Source organism: Phalacrocorax carbo, chromosome Z (genome assembly GCF_963921805.1).
Source record: "Phalacrocorax carbo chromosome Z, bPhaCar2.1, whole genome shotgun sequence".
NCBI lineage: Eukaryota > Metazoa > Chordata > Aves > Suliformes > Phalacrocoracidae > Phalacrocorax > Phalacrocorax carbo.
The window spans coordinates 32,685,078-32,710,083 of NC_087548.1; the positions used below are offsets into that span (position 1 = coordinate 32,685,078).

General features: G+C 35.8%; 1 protein-coding gene across 7 annotated transcripts in view; it reads right to left on the minus strand.

Annotated features, from left to right (window-relative positions):
- The window catches only part of PTPRD (protein tyrosine phosphatase receptor type D), a 444,998-nt gene that overhangs the window by 213,007 nt on the left and 206,985 nt on the right, over window positions 1-25,006 (minus strand). For 6 of the 7 annotated variants that reach the window (XM_064437711.1, XM_064437712.1, XM_064437709.1 and 3 more), the window contains exons 3-4: window positions 8,337-8,482; window positions 4,017-4,158 (exon numbers count right to left, since the gene is read on the minus strand). In XM_064437711.1, the coding sequence (XP_064293781.1) occupies window positions 4,017-4,158; window positions 8,337-8,482 (288 nt within the window). Of the gene's footprint in view, window positions 1-4,016; window positions 4,159-8,336; window positions 8,483-25,006 lie in introns of those variants that run through there. The other variant, XM_064437714.1, reaches the window with a different exon arrangement.

Here is a 25,006-nt window from a genome sequence, read left to right on the forward strand (position 1 = left end):
CTGTGTAGTCTCTCTCTTTACTTCCCAGACAGCAAAGAACAAAGCAAAGAGCAGTGATAGTAGAATGTACTTAGGTATTCTACTCTACTGGACCTTCTCCATCCTTGCTTAAAACCTGCACTGTTCTGTGCTACAATCATATACCTTCTGAGGAGGCAGTTGAATCTAAGTTTCCTGAGGTCCTTACAGTCTTGGCAGAACTTTATCAAAGAATAATAATCAAAAGTCATTTAAAAAATGAAAAGCAGGATTCTTTAAAATTAACGGCATGGAATCATTGCTGATTTCTCTTACTAGTAGGCACCTCATTCCGTCCCTCCTGGACAATTTATATACTTGCATATGACACCACAGTCCTTGTTCTACAGTCATGAAAAATGTTTGTTACCCACCATTTGCAGGACCAAAACCAGAGTTAGATGGCTTTAACAAGAAATAAACAGACAATAAAAGGAAAGCTATTCTATCTCTGATGTCTGCAGTGTATGGGAAGATTCTACACTTTATTGTCTTTCATTGCCTATTGAATACTGGTAATTTTGAAGTAAACAATAAAAGTACTGTTCCACTCATATGGTTCTCAGCACAGATCTTCAAAACAAAGAGCTCCAAAATAAATAGCACCGACTCCTCTAGTCTGGAAAGAGACTTCCAGACTTCTCCTTACAAGCTTGTTTCCCTTCAAATTTTCATGTTGGTGAATCTGTCCTGGAAAGCAGCCGCCTCCTTTATATAAAGAACATCAAAAGCAGTTTCCATTTATCTCAGACATTCACTCTTGGTCCAGACTGTCACAATACTCAGCCTAGCAAGTATAAGTTTAGCCTGAAATGTTTCCTGATTTACTCTGGTAACAGAAAAAAAGGTCCAATACTTTGTCTCTGTTAAGGCCTTGAAATGTTATCATCTGTAGTTGCCTTTTCTGCCCTTTTTCCTTCTCACATTATGAAGTTTCAACACCCAGAACTAAAGACTTCAATTATATTCAGAGTTCTTAGAGACTCAAGTACTACAGTTTGGTCATAGCATAATAACCTAATGAAACAGGGTAAAACCTGTAGTGCATAGAACTACTGTCCCTCTATATTGCCACAGATAGAAAAACTGTCAAGCTTGGCTCTCTCTATATATGGATATATTGGCAAAAATGTTGCTGTTCTGTGTTGCACAAATTATTTGTAGCAGTTCATCTGGATTTAGTGAAACAAACAAACAAAAAGGAATGTAGGTATATACTCGAACTTCTGGGAACACCCTGATTGTACCTACATCCCATGTTAGGGTCGCAATAGCTGTCCGTTGAATTGTGGGTGAACTCCGACTTCCTCCCCAGGGTGCCCTCTTGCAAGAGGCACAAATGCCAAGCTGGGTCTGTGATAGCACCATTATAGAAAGACTTGAAGAACATGTGAAATTTATGTGTATATCTTCTACAATCCTGCCATACACATACCCCAGGAACGGGTAAAGCCTAAGTGGACCACAAAGCCACTCCACTCTGTTCTGCATTTGATCATCTCTGTTAATTCCTGTTCATATCTATGATACATATTTATTCCTACAGCACCTATGTGAGGCACAAGGCACTCTTTCCCACAAAGGCATAATCAGATGGGATGTTTTCCACAAGGCTACTATTGCAGACTGTACAAGATGAAGATGTGTGTCAGTTTGCAGAGTAGAAGCTTGTAATACAGTTACTTATCTTCTAGGCTAATGCCCTCAGCACTGAATGATCCTTTCTCTTGGAAAGCAATTAAGCAAGTCATTGTACTTAGAACACTTTTAAAATTTTAACCCTGCCAAAACTGCCGTACAATGCTCTGTTACACCACATGGTCCTTGCTTTCTTTGATGTTACCCCTTTATCTAAATCTGCAGTTCCAGTATGTTCATGAGTTCTCATATGTTCCCAGTTTCAGATTAAACCACAACTCTATTCCTGGCGCTTAAGTATATTGCAGCAGTTGCAAAAGTCATATGTGCTAATGCTAGAAACAACACAATCTTTCATATTTTTGATTTAGTCGATTACTTTTAAATTAAAATCTAAGTTTTTATATTATTTTATTAAAATCTACAATTGATTTAAATTTTAACTGCATAGCTAATAACATACATTTTTTGTTCACTGGGCATTTGCATATGCATATCATTATGCAAGGTTTTTAAAACAGGATCTGATGCAGTTGTCTGAAGTAGCACTGAGCTATTTCAGAAAGAAATAGGCAGTAGAGCACCTAAGTTTTACAAGAAATTGATTAAATAATCAATAGGACAAGCAAAGAAACAGATCCCATTTTACAGTGAGTCAGTTTTGACACTCAGAAAACTGCCTTTTCAATCACTATGCCCTCAGTGAAGAGATGAGGGGTGTTGCTTCTTCTCTACAAAACCCAAAATGAGAACTTTGGTTGGTTTAGAACAGTATCTTTCAAAACACATGTATGCACATTTCAAGACCAAAGAGTCTTGTAAATACATTTCAAGAAACTCTGAAGACAAAGAATGCTTTTTCCACCTCAGTTTTCATGTTGGTTTTTGCCTTTTTTCCTCTCCTCCCTTTTCCCACCTCCCTTTAATTTACAAAACTTTTAATATAGAATGAAAATGTCATTTTATGTTCGTTTTCAACAACATGGAAGCTGTGCATAATAAGTACTTCTATCAGTTAATAAATGGAAAACCTTATCTTAGGGAGTTAAGAAGATATCCCTGGTGCTTTTAAAATGTGAACCTATCAATCTTCCCATTTTCATTGGCTAGCCTGGGAAGAATTCTTAAAAGATAAGAGAAGGAACAATCATGTCATTAGAGATAAAAACTTTAAAAAGGTTTGCTTACACCAGCCTACCTCTAAGAAAACAAGATGTAAGTACTTAGTATTATTATTTGTTACAGATATATATATATATAGTGTTGTCACTTGACTCCAATAGTAATGCCAGGACTATTCGTACTGATTAAAATAGCTAATTGAAGTATAGAAATTTATTTTTTTTTTTTAATAAAAATCAAACTTCAGGGGAAATTAAGAAAAAAAAAACCACCTCCCTGTCAACCTACATTTGTTGAGATAGGAGGATCAAAATGAATTCTTTAAATCATACATTTTAAAAATTTTCTTCTAACTTCTGTAAAGCTGACTAATCATCTTCATTTCCTATAAACAGACCTCCAGCAGTTAATTATGCAAATCAATTAATGCATGTAATATCACAATACAAGACAGTAATCTTCGGTCATAAAAGCAACACTTCAAACTGAAGAGTGTGATATTCCATGAAGCCTCTCCAAATCCAGTTTCCATTCATCTCCGGGTGTCAGAATGAAACATTCAGATCATTTGACTACTATTATTTACCCTTCTGACTATTACCTAGACAATAGACATGGCAGTATATTCATATCCTCAACCCGAAAGGATTGTTGAAAAAAATTATTTTTTCCTTTACTGTCTTAAAAGATTCTTGCTGATGTAAGAGTACAATTCAGGTGACGTATATTTGAAATGGGAGAAGCCCTCCCCTTTTTTACATCCTGTATCTTGGGGGGAAAATCTTGTAGCAGCTTAACCTCAAAATAAAGCCTCTTATATGACTTTTCAAGGTCACATTTAATTGGGCAAATTTCTCTGCACATGCCACTCACACAAAGTTAAGCTACCCAGGGCAGCACTAAAATGTAAATCAAGTGTATTCATAAAGCCATGTTTTCTGATCAATAATTGATATAATAACCTGTTGTGCACAGCACTCCTGTTTTACCTATTTCTTACTTCTTTTCTTCATGCTAATCTGTCATACCCTGCATACTCACATGACCATTTTATGGTCAAAAAGCATAAACATCATATTGAAGTATTATGTGAAAAAAGATTGTATTTAACAACATTAGGACTATAACAACGCCCATTTAAAAAGAACAGTACTTAACTTTCCAGGAAAGAAACCTCTCTTTTACAACAACATAGCACTTTCAGCTTTATGAATTAAATTAGTTTAGAAAGAACTTACCACGTAAAACAGTCAGTCTCGTGGACACACTTATTTCGCCAACACTGTTGGAAGCCACACATTCATAAATAGCTTCATCTCGTGGTGTACGCAATGGTTGTATTCTGAGAACTGATCCAGATCCATCATCAAACTCTATTACCTATAGAAGGAAACAAAAGCTGTCACAGATGTTGTTACAAATGCTTATCCCTCAGTTAATCTGTTCACGAACAGTGACCTGTTGGTATTCACATCATCAAAGCCAGGTTCATTTTTTCAAATACTCATACCAGGACAACTTCCACACAGATGGGAAAATGTTCAAGTGGCAATGCCTTGTAACATATATTGCTGTTCAGTGAGTATTGGATGGCCGCTCTAATACAGTCTGAAGCAAAGGCAGGATGAAAAACAAACAAACAAATAAAACAAAAACAAAAAAAAACCCCAAAACAACAACAACAACAAAACACCAGCTAGCAAGGGCTGTAAGAAAGGATTCTGTAACAATGCTCTTTCATCCTTAGGTCCACCACCAATCTCTCTCCATTCTTTTAGCTTAAGTACTCTACCTTCAAATGCCAGTTACATTCATTTTAATTGCTGCAGGCTATATTCCCACTCTACTCACAGAGTGCAGTTCACTTATTCATTTAGCTCCAAAGTGAAACAGGGTCAGCAATTTAGGAACTACACAGGACTACTCAGTTTAGCTATTCATTTAGCCCACAGATTGTAAGTAAATTTATCCAACAATGTATTAAAAAACATGACAATTTAAGAGAGTAAATAATAAGGCTAAACTTTAAGACTGTTTTTCAGTTGCAATATTTACACAAGAAGTATGAATTTTCATATAGAAAGAATTATCTCAATAGCTCTTATTTCCTTCTTGTTCTGCAGTCAGAATCACATCAGATATTGGTGAGTACTGCAGGACTCCAAACATTGGAAAAGCCTTCCTATTAAGTAATAATACTCACCTATTTAATCTACTTTAAAAAAAAATCTGTCAATAACACCCGTTAGGACTACCATCAGGTAAATGGCACTTATCAAGAAAGGACAGTCACTTTTTTTTTTTTTTTTTTAACCAAATGATTAATATTTGGCCATAATTTATGTGTACATGCACAAAACAGTTTACATACATGCCTTTTTGCACATAGGTTTTTTTTCTATATGTCTAATTTACATGTAAGTAACCTACTAGATCTCTATACTTGTTGAGAGTAAGAGAAATAAAGTACAGGGCTGTAAGCTATGGCTATATGCCCATTATCTTCCCATTTTCATTGTAAGAATTGCTCAGTTTATTCTCAGCAGTGGGAGAGGTCTAAGTGGAAATAAGATAAAAACCTGCTCTTTTCTGAGAATAAATTGTTTTGATAGACCACAGGCTGTATTATTTTTCCTTGTTCTTTAAGCAAAGTCATTGTCCTAAACAAACGCAGACAACACAAAATCTCCACCTGATCTTGGCACAAACAAAACAATAACTAGAATTCTTGATAAATTGAAACTTATGATGGAAAGGAAAATTTCACAATCTTAAAGCAGACAATTTGTAGATAAAAAAATGAAAGCATGGGATCCAAATAATCAGAATCATTACTTAAGAAGACTAATTGTTATTGTTTAAATCTGAACACTGAATAATCCTAGCTGGATGGCTGATAAAAACAATTGCAGCAGACTGGGTTGGGCAAATATTGCAGAGATTAAGTTTCAAATCTGGTGTCTCCAAAATACGTATCGCAAAATGGATTTACTTTTCCTGTGATGAGTTCCCCCCTTTTCTGCCTATCACAGATAGTTAATTTCTCCTGCTCCCGTATCTACCCAATGAGACTTTTTTAAAAAAGCATTAGGTGTTGAATAAAACCAGCCACAGGGTAGAATGGTACAATTTTTTAAACTTTTTTCCCCTTCTCTGGGTCAAAATTCCTCTGAGAAAGACTTCTTAGTAAAGTAGATTCATATTATTTCAATTGATTTCCAGCAAGAGAAGAAAAAAGAATCCTCCTGTATCACGTTCACAGTATATAGTTGCAAATAAATACAAGATGAAAGATTAACAGCAAAGTCCCACAAGGTCTTATTGTAGCCTTTAATTTCAGAGGCAATGTATAGCTCTCACCACTATTCTCACTCAGTTGCAAAAATTAGCTTGTCAGCAAGAACATTCCACTTTCAGCAACAGTAATCTTCAAATATATAAACAGGCCACTGTCAAGAGAGAGGGAATAAACTATTTGATCCCCTGTTGCTAGATAAGACAATTGCTACGTACACGAAGTTCCAGCAAAAAAGTTCATGTTCCACATGAGACAAAAAAATCATGGCAAGGTTCATGAAACACTGCAGGAGGCTGTCCAAGTTTACTGGGCGGGTGGGGGAAGTAACCCCCAGCATCCCTGGGAAAGCGTGTGGATAAGATGGCCCACTGACGTCCTTTCCAGCTGTATTTACTAGGCTGCTATGAAGACAGGTGGCCAGGTAAACCATTTTCATGTCTTGTATTACTAAGTAATCAAACTCAGAGAAATGTAAAATATTAATGTGAAAAAAGAGGAAAAGACACTCAACTAATTATTCTGTTATTGGTGCAGCTGACAATCTCAGATGTTTCTTGCTTCCCAAATATTCCATACATCTTTTCAGAATCTCATTTCTACTGTTGTTCTGTTCTTATTTAGAGAGTCTATGGCATGAATTAATAGCCTTACTTTGGACAGGAAGGAAGGTTGCTTAAAATACTGATGTGCTCTGCACACTTTATAACTCCTCTGCTCAGTGGTTATAAACAAAATTATAAAATACTTGGTAAGTGTTTTCTATTTATTTTAATTACGTTCCATCTTACTTGGCTGTGCAGCTTGTTCAAAAGTCCACTAATACCATTTTTAAAACATTTTAAATTAACTTTTTATAGTTCCATTCAAATATTTTTGTGGACATAAAACTGTTTCATTTTTGCTTATTCTCCCTAAAAACAGGTACAGAGAAAACAATATATGAAGCAAATAAAAGATGCCATATTGCACATAAAACTGAACCTTAACACAGTAAACATGTACATGCCCAATCTTTCACTGTTTAGAACTCACCCTGAGTGAAAATTTTGTGACCAGAACGGGATAAATGTGTCGAGTTTATAATAACATTTCTATTTTAATCCCTCTAGCCAATTACAGGCATGCATATGCTCTGCAAAGCGCAAACAGTTCTTGGCACTAATAGGTCACATTGAAATTCATGCTTTTATTTCTCGCATTGTAGTAAACATACAAGCAAAGAATTATATTGGTTAATGAACAAATTCCAATGCCTTTAAATATTTTCTGAACAAAAAAGGAATAACAAAAAATTGGTTTACACAAGAAACACAATTCTTTTCTCCTGATATAAATCTAACCTGCAAGCCACGGCAAGCAATCTTCCCAAATACTACTAAAAATTAACACAAAAGGCTTCAATAGTCTGTCAGCTTTTAATAGGTATATCTTAGATAATTTGCTCATAAAATACATGTCAAAACTGTTTGAAACACAAATCAGTCACTTTCCAAACAGTTGTCTTCTTAATGCAGAAGTCTCTTATTTAACATATAAAAATAGTGCAGAGACAGTGAAAATGATACAATTTAGTGCCAGTTTTTTCTTCATGCTAAAGGTCAGTCCTTATTTGATATTAATTGTTCCTGCCACTAAAAGAGGGAACAATATTTGTTGTCTTATTTCCTCCAAATATCCAGTATCCTTTGAACAGATTATCTTCACTATTTCCTTTAATTGAAGGTTTTGGAGAGAGAGGAAACAGCTTTCTCTAAAGCCTTTTCCTAGGTTATTGTTAAGAAAAGAATCAAAAGCAAACAAGTTTTACATTTGCTGTTCAGCAGCAGGGACTACAATTTCCCTTTCATCTCCCACTGCAACAGTGGTAAGCAATTCTGGTATCAGAAGCAGTAGCAGCCTAGGTCTGTTCAATGCACACTGTCACAAAAGGAGGTTGCTTGCTCTCTGGAGACAGGAATCACTGCTCAAATAATTTTCCCTCATCTCCCTCATGGAAAAGATGGCAGGCTGAACAGAAGCATGTCAAGGCTCCCCAGTTAGATCATACAAGTTCAGAAAACAGTAGTAGCAGTTTTCTTTTTAACAGTGCTATGCATAACTAGTTTGCAAAATAAAAACTTCATGAAGACCACTTCCACTAACTTATCCCAAATAGTCAGAGCTATTTTGCTTAATCACTGATAATAAGGCACACATATTGGGATTAGAAGTGAGGTTGGAATTAATGTTTTTCAGAGGAACAGAACAATGGACCTAATACCTCAAATCTCTGATTGCTGACTTTCTTTCCCTTTTTGTTCCAGACAATTTTAGGTCTTGGATCTCCTGTGGCTTGACAGATGAATGAGGCGACCCCTCCAGAAACCCCTGTCTGGTCAACAGGAGTTCTTGTAAACTTTGGTGGTGCTGAAACAGACAAAAAGATAACAAAATAAATCTTAAGTAGTAAACATAAAATGTAAGCCATGTCAGGATTTCAAAATTAAAAAAGGAGACATTTTGTTTCTCCAGTGACAGTATTCACCTGCAAGAGAAAGCATTAAAAAAAAAAAACAACCCAAAGGTCAGGAAAGTACTTACAGATTTTACTAGTGAAATTTATATTAAAACGGAAATCTGACAGCATCAGGAAAGCAAGAACACACTTTATATTTTATCACCATTATAAATAAAAAATCCAATTTGTCTTCTGTTGCAAAATGAGCTCATCAATCAGCTGTAATAAGATCATGATTTATGACTTGATGCTACAACCACAGGATGTCATGAAAATGGGATTCCCACCTTTGAGCCATTAAAATTAGTGGCATTTAGGAGAAAGCATTTGTAAGTTTGCAGTGAGGGAGGTAAATGACTATGTATTAAGAGTCCACACAGCTAACAGAACAGAGATTTACCCCTGGGCACAATTTCACGTTTAACTCCTGTACATTCCCAAATTATTCTACTCTGTCAGAAAGAAGTGAAGAAAGATCCAACTATTGCAACAACAGGAGAGAGAAATGGATAAATCACTTTAAAAGTATGAAAAGGCATTTTAATTAATTATTCCTTCTATTTCTGTTACAAGGTAATTAAAATTCATTTATCAGCCTTGTGGTGAAACAAAACTTTGGACCTTACTCTAATACAAGACATGACTTCTAAAGATTTAATATAAAAATCTGTGAGATTGTGGCTAACCACAGTATAGAAATGTTGATCAGTTCCTGTAAGTATTTACATAATTCTGTTCCTTAGCTGAGAAATTTTTAGAGATCCAGTGCAATTTAAGATGCTGATTTGAATGATATGAAGTTAATACTCAGGGTCGATAAATGATAAAAAACTCAGATCTTTACTATATAGTCTTTCTCAGTTTTAAGTTGTTACATGTAGTTGCTCTATAGCAGCTGTTGTAATTCATTTTTGCTCTCACCTTCAACTTTTAGCAGCCAGCTCCTCTTTGTTTTCAACCTCTTCACTCTTCTTCACTTTCCGTTCTTAGTTCTGACAGTTATGTACCCATGCTGTACTAGTTTTCATCTCTAACTTGCTGCTCTTCACTTCTGATGTCTAAACCCTTATTATGCTGAACTGGTCCTTCCACAGGAAATACTTCTTGTCAGCATGTTTATTTAAATGTCAGAAACCCATCAGACTACAAGTATGCATGTATGTAACACTGGAAGAAATCCTGAAATAATTTAAAATGCCAAGAAAATATGATGTGGCCATTATTATGAAAAAACTCAGTAAAAGGCCATTATGTTGCTATATTAAATATCAGAGTACACAGATTGTCCTAAGTTTACAAAATAAAATGAGTCTTTTTAATGCTACCCCTAACATACCAGTAACAAAGACAGTTTTAAGAAAATGCAGTAAAAACATAGTGTTCCTGAAAACCTGCATGCTTTTTTGTGTAGTGGAGATGTCAGGCAAAATTGTTATTGCTCAACTTTTCAGAATGCTCAAGGGTGCTTGAACTATCTGTTGTGCTAATTTTGCCTGGTGAACATGTACCTGAAACCACATGCAAAAGCAAATCTGAGCACAGCAAAATAGTGTGCCACTGCTGCCACAGGGAACTTACGAAAGAACTCTGATGCAAAAAAATTGCCAAAACCATGGCAAATAAAACACACTTAGACCAAAGAAACTAAAAATCCTTTTCCAAGACAGGAGCTTTATGCCTGGATCACAGAAACGACAGAAATGTATTCTGATGAAGAGCATCTGGGTTTTACCAAAACTGCTAGCTCTGAATCCTTTTCTATGCATGTGTTAACTCAGCACTCTGATATGTAAAGAGACATGACTGAACCTGATATGCTGATATTCTGTGGCACAAGTTGTGATTGTGTGCCATCAAGTGAAAAATGATGCACTGCCATTCCCTTTTTATTCTTTTTGACATTTTGTGAATTCAGTGTTGAACCTCGAACTAATGGAAGAAAAACACTGCATAGGCAAGTCCATCAGCACAGAGTAACTATGTAAAGTAGCTCATAGGGAGCTTTTAAATTCTAAATTTATGCCTCGCTCATACATTCAGTGACTGCCCAACTGATAATTTCAATACCAATAAAGTAACTTACTTCCTTAGAGGCACGGTCTGTTTTGGAAAATTTGCCAATTTTGCCATGCATTACAAGGGTCAAGGACGGAAAGCAACTCAATTTAAGAGCTTAAGAGCCATGCTGTGCATTTATTCCTGCAGCACTTCACTTAATACCTTGGGACCAGGAAAACTGCAGGTTTTTAAACAACAAACAAAACCAAAGCAACGAAAAATGATAAGCAAATGCCATGTTGACTATATTAAATTAGCACTGCCAGTCACCATCATCTATGGTTGGCATGCTTTTACTAATATTTAATACCTTGTATTAATGATAACAATCATAAAATACAGATAAAGGGGAATTCCTTCCCTCCTTATCAGACACTCCAATGGTGCAGTTCAGGTGAACACAAGAGAGCTTGCCCTAATTCACACCATATGACAATTTACCTTTCCCATTTCTGCTGAACACAAAAGAAACAAATAAAATCCCCTGTATCTCCAACGTTCTGCAAACCACAAAGCTGTTTATCAAGTAGCGCACAGAACAATATATATGAAACTCAAAAATCTCCACCAAACTTAACTGCCATTAAAGGTAAAATCAGTTTTCTGATGATTTCTTAATCTGGGACGGGGACAAACCTGGCAAAGGGCTGTAACTGCTATGACTTCTTATGAAAATTGCTTATCAGCTTCTGCACAGCTGTATCTACCTACTGGAGTTGCTGAAATAGGGATGAATACCTAATATGGTTCTGGTAGCTACCTGAAGACTATTTTTCAAGTCCTACGTGAATTTTTGCTGGACCGACAATTAGTAAAGCTGTTGTTTGTTAACTAACAACACTTGCTACAAAGGATATAGACGCAAAAGACAAGCACAGTTGTTACATAATGATGTAACACCCTATTTGTAGACATTTTTCAAGAAAAAAAGGTTTTAAGGTTGTATGTAAAGACCACATTATTGTATGTGAAGACTGATATTATCTACATCAATAAATCAGCTTCGCATTCCAGTATAGAAGGAACTGTGATGATGTTTGTGTTTCACTTAGACCATAATCTAGCTGAAAAAATAAGTTATGTGGCTCATCAAAGTTTCCTTTTGCATAAGTAAGTAATTCCTGTACAAAAACATTGCCACAACTCTTTCCCAGAGCCTAATCTTGGAAGTAAGGCAGTTATCTCTGACGTATCATACAGTATCAGAAAAGGTAAATTACTATTACAACATAGATAATTTTATCTGAAACAGGAAACTTATAGTAGTCCTGTACACTTCAGACATTTTAATGCATACAATGGTTGTTTTCAGCAGTTCATCTTTAAATTCACAAAATTAAATTTAATTTGGCAGTTCATTTAAATTCTCCACTTCAGACCCAGCAGCTGCAACAGAAGGGTAACAGTGTCTGCATGTTTAATAGGTGTGAGGTTAAACTCATTTATGGTCAAAAGATGCTCAGACTATGGTGATAGTAGTCAGCCAGCCATGGAGAAAGATATGTATTATGCAATCTATCTTTTCTTTAGTCAATCAACATGTTCATTTCATTACATATAAAGCGACCATGATCAGTGTAAGGGTATATGAAATCATAACCACAAAAGAACCAAAAATGAAAAGTAGTATTTGTTGCTTCTGTCTTTATAAAGATTGTTAATTAAGGTTTGACACTAATTATCTCCACAATTAATGTTGTCAGTTTCTTGACATTGATTCTGACCTAAGCTGCTAGGCAGTCTGATAGCAAACACAATTACACTGCACTCACAGTTGTGCCTATTAACATTAGGGCAATTTTGATGGAGAACTGACAACTATTTTCAATCTGCCTCAACAACAGCAGTGCAGAGCCCAACAAAAACTTGCTGCAGCACACTTCATTAAGCACAGCAACAATCTATATGGGAACCTTCCAGTGCAATTAAATCTGCCAAAAAAAATCAGATGTAATAGGTTATCAGCTATGATATCACAGCCTTTCCGCACTTTTGAAACTCTACTTGGTCACATTTCAATAAAGCCACAATTGAAAGAACAGAAGTGTAATTAAGATAACTAAAGTAAAATTCAGTTAAAATCAGCACCTCATATTTCTGGACTTGAACTCTCTTGTGGGTATCACCAAAATTGCAGCAATATTGGCCATTAAATACAAACAACACAAGTTTTGTTTGTTTCAGCTGGTTTATCTACCAGTGCCTACTCAGATATTTGTGCTGATAGTGATTATTGATACTTTGTCGGAAAAAATGTTACAGCAGAAGATCTCTGTAACTTGGACTTATGGTATGTACCACAAGCTTTGCCATTCAAGGTCAGAGGGCTCCCATCCTCTGATGCTTTTTATGCACTCCTTGCTGGGACTCCTGAGAAGCTCAAGTGACAACTATAGAACTATTGCAAACTGCACTCTAGTATATAAAGAAAAAATTAATTTATTGCTACCTCACCTTAAACTTACTGAGCTTTAATTTGTTTGTTTCAAGGAGTTTAAGTCTGTATAAGTTAGGCTGCTGCTTCAACAAGCAGTCAAGCAATCCCCCTAAAGGGCACAGGAACTTCTGAAATATTGATAGTTTACCACTATCCAGAACGAAGCTGTCCTTTTTTGCATATTGAGGCTCCATAAAATGTATTTATAACATGACACTAAAATAACTCACTTGGATTGTAAAGTTTTCATAGCTTTGCATGAGCATAAGACATTTCCTTCTCTTTTTCACCTCCGTGTTGGCTTTTGCAAGTTCAAGTACAATTCTGAAGTCATGAATGGAATTAACTAATTCACATTTCGTCATGTTACAGAATTATCTACCTGTTTTATTGTTGCTTTTCTGTACTCTGTGCTGTGTTTTGAGGACATGTAATACTTTTCCTCTGCACTCAAAAAAAAAATCTGACAGAATGTTTTTTAATTTAGTTTCTGAATTTTTAATTCAACCCCCTTCTTTCCGCAGGTACTGAGAGCTATTCTGGTGTAGAGACGTTTTTATGGACGTAACTCCTCTACTTAAGAGATGAATATAAGACTTCACCTTTTTTAAACATAAAGTGAAAGCTAATGGGATTTCTGCAGCCCAAGTATAGCAAGCTTAGCCTGTAGACCTACTACGGAGAAGAAATAGAGAGAATACAGTCCTTAATATATTTCTGTTTCTAGACCCTCTATTTGGGGTGTATGGATGTTCCTAGTATACCATAATTCAATTTACAATTAAACTTTATCACATGCTTGAAACATGAAAAAGTTTCCTAAATCAGTATAAAAATTTCCAAAAATCATATCATATCATATCCTTTGTCAATATTCATAGCAAGTGTGAATAAAGTAACAAAGACATTAGAAAAAATTAAACATGCTAAGATGCTTCTTTCAAACACCCTATTTACTTGTAAATTAATATATACTGATGTTTCAGGAAACTCCTAAAAAATTACAGTAACTTTTTGCTTGTAAAGGTTTGTTTTGTAGCAATAAAAGCTGAAAGATGATAACATCACAACTGTTCCCATGGAGCCTTTTCATCTGACACTCTGAAATGCAGGTTGAGAACAGAGTAAATAATGTGGTCTGGCAGGTGCCCATGCACTTTGGGGTACTGCACACACACCATCACAAGAATCACTGTCACTTAGTGTAGGGCCCCTATGTATTACTGGTCTAGTGACATCAAGTTTCACTGGGTTATGTGACTGGACTCATTCCTAGTTATAAATTCTGAAGTCATTCTTCCCATACCAAATTATACACTCAGAAAATTCCTACATGGGGTGAAAAAAAAAAAAAAAAAGAAAAAAAATAGGAATAATAGAAATATTCTTTATTCACCCCACATCCCACATTGCAATATTCACTGTGTCCCACTGACTTATCAGCAACTGCTATATATTATAAGTAAACAGGCCATAAACTGGTTCACATTCAGTAGTGCTGAAGGCTCCTGTCCTAGTAAAAATGAACAAATGTTCCATGTAATCTCAGCCTGATACTGTATAGATACATTACAAATTACATCAGTTATTTTTTTTTCCACAATTCCTCTAGGAATTAATATACTAAAAAAACCTACTGTAAATATACATAATATTTAACAGAAGGGCTTTGTGTGCTCATTTATTTATTCAAAAGAATTTTCAAAGCACACTCATTTACAGCATTCACTGCTAATTTATTCCTTAATCATAACTTGTGATATCAGTTAGACTGATCATTGTTATAAGCAATTGTTTTGCCTTAATTCTAACCTGCACTTACAGTGGACCTGCAAATTGGCTATGTAAGAAAGTTAATTAGCTTTTTATTTGTATAAGGATGAGCGACAGTTTGTATTGATGAAATCTGCATAAAGAAATCCTAAAGTTCCCAACTAGTATGTTCCTAGAGGCTCTTGTCTGTCAGTCACAAGCTGCTGAAATTTTCCTGTTTCTCACCGTAAACATCTTAAAACTGCATCATCCTTACATCCTTCAGCAAGAATAACAGCAACAACACAATCTTCAAACGCCATCATACTCTGAGCAGCTGAACAGTTTTATTTTCATCTGTGAACTACTAAATGCAATCCAACTATGCCACTAATTCCAGTTGAAGACCTTGATCCATTTGGTTCACAAAAATTATTTGCAGGTACAGACACAGGTTTCTCAAAATCCTGGGTGAAGGAAACGCAGCTATACAGGGGTGACAATATCCTCTTAAAAACCCAACCCCTACAACAATGCTCATAAAATCTTTAAAATATAATCAAAAGGTTTATCTCCACACCTTCTTTCTGCTACTTACATACTTCTAAAACAAAATCAGTCAAAAGAAACAATTATGTAAAAAGAAGTCTTTGTTTTTTGGGGGTGTTGTTGGGGTTTTTTACAATTTAGCCGTCATCTCCGGTTCCCCAGCCTTCAAACAGCCAGAAAATAACCATCCTACAAATTTACTAAGCATCTCAAAAATAGATTATTATTTCCTGATCTCTCAAGGAAAATATTAAGTCAGGACTATCTTTATGTTTACAAATTTTCTGCAATGCACAGTGTCGGTTTACTAGGCTGACCATTGGGTTTAGTCTTCCCTGAAATAGGAAATCAAATTACATACTTACGAGTAAGGCCTTACAGGTAGAATAGGTAGGTTACATTTTCCAAAAGGTCTAATGTTAAAATAGCACATTCCTAATTTTTACTTCCAGGCTCTGCAGACCTTGGTACCAGCTCATTTCGTTGTGGATTATGTATGCTTTTTTAGAGACAGACATTATCTGAGCCCTAGGGACATGGAAGGAATACAAACCAACACAGACAGCAGCAGACATTTATTTGCCAACTAACATCATCCCTCCACACTCCATACTCATTTACAATTTATAGTAACTGGCAGAAAGAAAAAGACTTCCATAAATATGAAGAACCTATGCAAAACATCTGTGAAAAAGCCTTTTATTAATACTACAGACCAATATGTTTATACCCTAAGTAGGATGAATCTGAAGAATTTATCGCTCTGCTTTTTCTATTCAAACTGTTGCAGGCAACCTGATAACAATTTAAGTTGGTTTTGTCACATATTATTAGGACACTTACTGTAAAACTGAGACCAGCCATTAACTACTGCCTCAGCAGAGTGCTGTTGTGCTAAGCCTAATGAGAAGCCAGAGCTGACAGGCCATCGGAGTCAGCCTCCTCAATGATCAGAAGAAAGGAGAAGGCTCCTGAAGCCAGACCCACTCACAACCCCATCTCCTCTTGCCTTCAACCCCAAAGCTGCGCACACAGCTTTACCTGCCAGTGCTATGCACCCATTACCTTCACTACAAAATTCAACCTTCTTTTAAATACCACTACAGAAAATGAACAGTTTTACATATTTGTTTCTAAATCTCCTCTTTTTTACTCCAGTGTCTGTCTCTTCACTTGTTTCTATACAAGCATTCTGGTTTACACTATTTTAAGAAATAAGAATCAGGACGCTTGGTTGTAGTATTTGATTAAGCTGAGCACTGAAAGATATAGATGTAGCATTAAGTACCTGCTATGCAGTAAATGCACAGGAGGGCAAGAATTATCTTTTTCTCTTTCCCATGCCTATAGGAATTCCAACACTGTAAATTTAACCCAATTGCTCCTATACCTTTAAGTTATACACCAGCACATGTGTTCAAATGAACAATACAAAACAAAATAGGTATAAGCTTGTGTGTCACATAGAGTATATGCAAAATTTGGGTGGGGCTTAATCTACCTGAGTTAGAAAGAGGAACTTGCTAGTTAATCCAGTACTAAGCCTTCTTCCAGTAGCAAATGAAAAGTATAAAGCCTCTTGAATCTAAAAGGTTAGTGACGTGCACCACTTCATCCCCCAGGAACATTACATAACCTTGTCATATTCACTAATTTAATGAAAGGAAATTCCGCTTCAAAGCTCTCTACTGCTTCTTTTTCAAATTTTAATGTCTGCAGACTCCATATGAATTATTTGGTAACTGAGAGCTGACACTCCTTTTCAATGTGCAAAGTAGAAGCAGCGGATCTTAAAATGCCAGGCAAGCTCGTCTCTTTCCAGAGGAGTTTTGCTCTAAGAGAAATGGGGGAATAATGAGATCCTAGTGGTAAGAGTTTCAATTACTGACTGAGAGTATCTGGGTTAGGACTGGAGAGATGGCCTTTACTGGTGTTTCAGTCAGTCTTACTAAAACCCTCAAAATACAGGTTCCAAAAGTAGGAAGAATAAAACTGGGGCACTGTAACAACTGAGTGAAGCTTCCACTCATTTTTAATTTATCTAAACACAACAAAATGCATGCTTGGCCATTTATATACAAGGCAGATTGCTGATTAGTGACTGTGAAAGCAAAATAATCTATCAAATTATGAGGCTGACTCAAACAGAAAAGAAACAATCAAACTCTACATATTAAATATGGTTCAATGTTAATTCTGGACAAGGCACTCATATAAGCAAATCCTCATAACTCCTGTTCAAGAAGAAGAGGAATTAATAAAATTCTGACTAAGAACAAACCACAGGACTTACTTTCATCTAAGTATCATCCTTCTTTTCCAACATCAGAGGCAAACTGCCTTGTTACCAATACCCAAAATGGCCAGCACATTAAAGGGGAAAAGCACTCTGCTACAATCTGCTACTATGCTCTGTGCAAGTGACCTAAGATCCTAGTCTTTTCCCAACATGCCTACGTGGGTGAAGTGCCTTAATGTTATCCACTTACTGTAAAATCATCCCTAGCTCAAGCCAGCTGAAGGTAAAAGCAAGAAAAACTTATAAAACTCAGAATATATATGTTATCAAGTTTATAAGGATACAGGTGATAGAAAACTCAAAGTAATTCAATCTTTATATTGCAGTTTCCAAACCTAAAAGACCTTCCTTCTTCACTTCTGTTTCCAGATAAGGTGAGGAGGCTTAGCTTAGGGACCAAGTCCTTGGCCAAATACTAGTCCCCAGCCTTCGTCCCCAACAGAAGAGGAATATACCCAATCTGTTCCCTTGGTGTATGAAGGTGACCTTCAGGTTTATGAAACCTGTCTCAAATATAATAACTGACCTTCAACTTAGTGACAGTTGGTTTATATCTTCTCCTCTTTTGAAGCATTCTGAACAGAGTCATGTCCTGTCCTCGTGGTAAACATATAGTCTCTTTCTTTGTTGGGTTAAACTGCTGAAGGGCAGACTGTTGTTACTTGGGGCAAATGTACACGTGCATTTAATCAAATCTTACAGTCCATATGAACATATAGAGTTGAGGGCGTTAAAGGGGTTTCAGATGACTTTCTACTTGCAAACCAGCATTAAGAGATGGCATGCCTTGACATAAGCATAATTAATTGAGCTAAACTGCTTAATAAGAAGACTGTATCATTAAGCTTGCTATTAAAAAAAAAAATACTAGTTAGTAGAGATTCATAAATCTTTCTTTCCTTCTTACAAGTTTAGAACTACTTCATCCCAGAACTTGGTCAACACCTCTCTCCCGCTCTACAACAATCGATTATATGAAATCTAAATTAGCTGTCCAGCCAAGCAGAGAGACTGTATGTTCCTCTTACCAGCAATGCTGTGAGAGCTATGCAATGCAGCACAGCCTCAGCTGTACTGAAAGACAGGTTGGTGTGGCCTGTAAGATGATACGTTACTGATGCATAAGCAGACATTCATAAATTAGGTCAGAAAACTGTTTATAGGTATTAAAAAAGATTCAGTAATGAAAGGCCCCAGTGGACCATCCCAATTCCTTGCCTACAAGTCACTTAAAATATGTCAGTACAAGTAGCCTGCTCTGGGATACGGTTATGCAGATATAAAAGCACTGATTAGAATGTGTTTACACTGGCAGTGTTTTTGATACTGTGTGTTTTTGGTACACAAGTGTCCTACTGTGTATAGCTCCTGCTGCGAATACAAGCTCCTACAAGTCACATTTTGTTATTAGTAAGGATAAAGCACTGCCAATATGCAAAAAACACTACTCCTAAACTGCAGTTTTGTAATTAAAACTTCATCTGCTCTATGAACTTCTTCTATAGCAGCTATATTGCTCTAACTCCTCTCCATTAAAGTTATGCCAGCAGAAATCTTAAGTATGGTATATATAATATATTCAAGAATGTGAGAACTAAAATTTCATATAAAGGTATGCACAACAAAGTTTTAACTAGCTCAAAAAATCAATTAAATAACCAACCAACCAAACATAACCAAAAGAAAGATATCACCACTTAAAGGTAAACCTCTAATTACTACAAGTCCATTTCTGTTTTAATTCGGATATGTGACAGCACTTTGTACAATGATGTTCTGCAATCTATTACCTAAAATCACTGAAGAGTACAATTATTTCATACCCTGTATGTCGCTGTAGCATTGCACTTGCTTTACAGGAATTTTGCATGGTCATTCATGCTACTGAAATGATTTTAATATAATTTTCAGTAATTAGAAATACACCTAAATAGATAATCCTGGCCTACAATGCTGTGTCTAGGTTACACCTATCAAATCTGCATCTCACAATGATATAGTCCATTCCTCTCTCTTTAACAGAAATTAATTCTTCTTTTAAATTAAAAAAAAAAAAAAAAAAAAAAAAGGAGATACCAAGGAATCATAACACTACATGGAACTGACATTCAGTGAAGGGCATGCTATTTAAAAGAGAACATAACGACAAATTCAGGGTGAAAGAGGGGTAAGAGTCTTATGTGTGGCCAAATACCATACTGTAAGAGGAAATCTTCCACTAGCATTCTCCAGCTTCTTTTGCCATTGAATACAAAGCTCTTCTGTTACTGAACTGAAGAAGCCAGGAATCATTTTGTTTCATTCATACAGGCTATTTACAGTGTCAAAGTTAAAAGCACTGCCAAGTGATTTTTATTAATGGGGTATACACAGATTGTGAAGAGCCTCACTTTTGTTTGGTCATCTCCTTTAGAAGGAATTCTCATCAAATACCACAATTCTGCTTTATCCTCACTTGAGAAAACCAACAGTGGCCCAGACATGAGTACTCTTATTCCATTCTTACTCTCCTCTCATGTGTCATCCTTGTCTGATGGCCTTCTTGCTCAATTCACAGCTGTTCTGAGACCAAGCTAAACTGGAACAGTTCAGATGTGTGTGGTCCACAGAAAGTCAGTGAGGGCAATACAGAATCAAGCAAGTTAATTCACCTGGGCTTCACGTCATACCTATCTGTGAAGTGATTATATTTTTACAGTGAAAGACCCCTCAGAAATTGGGACGATGACTGTACCACTGAAATACAGATGTGCAGAGGTGATGTCAGCAGGGTCTGAAAAACATTTTCAAGTTAGTGATTTTACACTAAGTACTCGCAATGCATTCTATGATTTCATCCAGTCTACTGTTCTTAAGGCATACTTGGTGTTTTAGAAGATTACAAAACACAAGCTTGCAAGAGTTTTGTAGGACACAATGAAGAATTTCTTAAAAAAAGACTAATTTACATTTGCCCTGTCATAGAGATTGTCACTCTGAAACCTCCATCATAATTGGAAACCACAGTCATGCCCATCTTTAAAATAAAAGTGAAGATTGTTGAAATGTGACTACAAGTAAGGATTGCACTCTCCATTTTGCTTTCACAGGCAAACACATTCTTTCCAATTATTATAAAAACAAAAAGTAGTATCAGTCCTAGTCATGGTTCCCTTCTTAGTTCACATCTAAGTGGTAAGAAGATTCAGAAAACAAATTCACTGAAGTTTGGTCTCAAGAGATAAAACGGGAAGCCAAAAGCACTGAAAGTGACAGTTGGCTACTGGACAGAAGAGAGGGCCAAGAGCCAAAACTTTGTAATTCTAATCCCATCTCTGCTCATTGCTTGCTGTTCAGCTTCAGGCAAAATACTTAACCTCCACGTATCAATTTCCGTACTTACAGGATTACCCTACTTACATATGCTGCAAAACATAGGGAAAAGTACTACAATGGTTACTGTAACTATATTTACAAAATTTGTGTAGAGATTTGTGCTCATGCATTGAATGAGAAGGCTGCAAAATGTTCCAGTTTAAGCCCTATCTGCTTATAACAAGGATGACACTTCTATTACAGCAAAGGAAAGAAAAGCAAGCAAACAAACAAACAAACAAACAAAAAAACTACACTCAAATCTTTAGAATACAGGTGAAAACTGGTAGTTATTTGGCAAAGTTATTAATCTTTGAAAATTACAGTCCTCTGCATATCAGTATTGCAAAATGTTGGTTTAATTAACACTCTTTTCTCTAAGGAAATTAGCTTACATTGCACAAGTCTACTGAACAAGAACTGCTCATTTTGACACTGAGAGGTGTGTATTGAAAGCAGTTATCTTCTATGAAATGATAATAAATTACTTCTGCAAAATACGTTGCCCTGAATCAGAATTCAAATTTGAAGGTGTATAATTAATATTGTGTGTGTTCATTTAAATAATAGAATTTAATATTTTAATTATGCAGCCATATTAATTATAATATTCACTTAAATTCATTTTTATAACACTAAATATGTATAGATATGTTTACATCTAAGTGATATGTATGTTCAGAAACTAGAAATTTAGGAAAACTGTACTTTACACATCAGGCTTCAGCAGCCTCTTGAAAGTATACTTTTAAATGGCTGAATGTTTCCTAAGAGAACTGATAACCTGACTGCTGTCTGTAAACTCACATATTTGAAATGCAGAAAATGTCTAGTGATTGATCATTGTACTGCATCATCAGAGCCACAATCTGCTCACAGGAATCATACAAAAGTAGGGTAGAATCTGCATTGTTGCAAAACTTCTTGATTTTTCGCTGCTTTTTCCTTCTGGATGTAACACAACCAGAAATAAATTTCTTACAACAAAACTGAAAGTACTTACACTAATTCATCATACAAGGTTAGACTACTGAAGCTGGTGACACCAAAGGAGTAGCAGGTCACCAAAAAGAGCACACAGTAGCTGGCCTCAGATATCCAAACATGAGAGCAATTGGGCTGTGGAAAGACAAGCTAAAAACATGGCTCATTTCATGAAAAAAAAAATGCTGAAAAGCAGAAGAGAAGAAGAAATTGCTGGTCAAACAATGCAGAGGGATAACCCACACCAAGATGAATTTCAGGTCTATTTAAGACTTAAGTAAAAATTTAAGTAAAAGTAAGATCTTTACATATGAATATATATAGCCAGTCAGTCATGTAAGTTTATTAAAAATTAAAAGTGTTTGAAAGCTTTGGCTTTATTATGTATAACAGTTGCTTGCTCCCAAGGGCTGTCTGGAAAGTTGTAATTTACTCTTTGTATTCCTTAACATGCAATGTACCATACAGAATAATAGTAAAACCTCTTGAATGAATTACTGTATTGTTCATAAATCACAAGAATCAATTACTATGTGTATTGTTCCTTCACTGAATGCCTTTAGAAAAGCAGCTTCTGGAGGCTCAATAACTTTGCATATCACTGTGTCAAAAGCTGGCACACGCAACTGGAAAAAATTCTAATTAGAGTTACCAATAAATATTTAGAAGCTATACTTTGATGCTTTCACTTCTAATACAAACCTTCTTTCGCAAAGTAGAGAGCTTTCAAAAAACTCCAGAAAAAATAGTCACTGAAGTTTTTGTTTTCATTATTCTTAACAGTGCTCTTCATTGTAATAATACAATATAACGCCATATAGGTTACAAAAGCAAAAGGGATCTGGGGAGAAGAATCAATATAAAGTTATTACTGACCAAAACGGAAATCAGCCAAGAAAAGCCCATTGGCGTACCAGATGTATTATTTTTTTTAAATGGGTTTGGCTTTAACCCCAGCAACACAGTTAATGATGAAGAATACAAAGTTTAAATTTTTTGTATGCTTTCTTTATCCTCAATAGACAGTAGCATGGTACGTTCATATGTTCATGTTGAACTTTTATATGAGACTCTAGCGTAACATCACAGATATCACAGGTATTTTGCTTTGTTTATTTAATTAGCTATACACTGGTATAGAGGAAAATACCTGCTGGGCAGAGTTCAAAGAAGTCTAGTTTTCACTCTTCCCAACATAGGAGCCTGTACTGGTCAAGGAAGTCCAACCTGTGACATTCTACTTGATATCAGAAGCTAAAAACATTATGAGCTAATCCTGTGTTTTCTGTTTATTGCTGAAGTTCTGAAAACGTAGCTGGTGTACTAGTTTCTCTGCTGTTGTCCCCTGCTACTAAGACAAGAATACTAGGATGTTTGCAGCTGTCCCTTCCTGTAGACAACAAGCAGGTATATGTAGATGCTAAGAATGAAGAAATGAATACAGTGTAACAGGACCAGTTTGTTCTTAAACTATTTTATGTTATAAATATAAAATCAGAAGGCAGAAATGTAAGGAAAACCAAAATCTGAGGTAGTTCAATTTTTAAAAGAAACACTTCACTTTCCATAATTAAGAACTGCTATTATTTCAATGAAATTATCATGCTTAGAGAACAAGGTTACAAATTACCAGTCACTTAAAAAAAAAACAACCCACGCTTATAATGCCTGACTATATGACTTACCATGGCAAACAAAATGCAAACTAAACAATGTTTTTGCTCTGAGTGCATAAGGCTAACCTACACATGTCCATATTTATAGCACACAAAAAAAAATTCCAACACTTTCAAAAGCATCCCTTATCTTTAAGTTTACCCATACTGCAGTCAATCCTGTAATTAGTCACATACACATGTTCTAGTCAGCTTTAATATAGGTAAGGCAGCACAGTTAACCTTTTGCCACAGATCCCTCAAGCAGGTACACGGACCTTGGGACTCTCACAGGCAATCAGGCTACCCTGTCTGCCTAATGGTTTAGGCAGCCAGAGCACATCTATACAGACACAATTAACAGCAACTTCAGAACTGACAAAAGTATTGACACACCAAACTTTTCACCTTCCTTATAATTTTTCACAAAAAACTCCATACCATCCATACTGCCTTACACACACTGAACTCTCTTGATTTTGCAATCCATTACAAAGACTTTTTTGCCTTGTCACTACCTAAATGAGATTTTGTCTACATGTGTAAATCTTTCCATACTGGTAACCTCCAAGTTCAAATTTCCTGTAACAGTTGATTGTCAAATTCCTTTCACAATCCATCAGCGTGTTTTCTCTTTATACTACATGGAACTGAATTCTTTAGTTGGTTCCCATCTTGGGACTCCCCTGTTCTCCCAGATCCAAGAATCTAAGCCCTTTCTGATGGAAGTCAGGACTTATTTCTTAAGTTTTCTGATCATGTTCCAGTGAACGTTTCCACCATGCCCTCAATTTCTTTCTTACCGTGTTTACAGGTGATTCCTTTGCACCACAGCAAAGGAGTATGAACTAAGTCCAACAACTAAAGCATTACTCTATTAAAAGGTGACATGGCTGTGACTAAGGAATTTTAATTGCCAAACACTGCAAATAAAATAAATATTGGACCTTGCGCTGTGGAGCCAGAGCCAATTGTCTGCATCGTTATTTGGAAATATTCATGTGCTTCCCCACACACTGCTTCACTGTGACCTTTCAGGACTCACTAAATTAACCTCTTTTCTAAAAGAAATAAAAAGGCAATTAAAGTCATGCCGGTGTGCAGTTTTGTGTGAATGAACAATGAAGAACAGATGAAAAATTCATACAGTTACCTCCAATGTCCAGACATTTACTTTTAGGAGCAACTATCTTTCTCCCAAGATCAGATGAACGCATAAAAAGATCAAGACAGAACTGAGTGCTTAAGTAACTGATACAACAACTTGACATGCAGATTAGTGACAGAAATGCAACCCTGGCTATGTCATGCAGATAATTAAACCTGTTATGGATTTGTCTTTCTG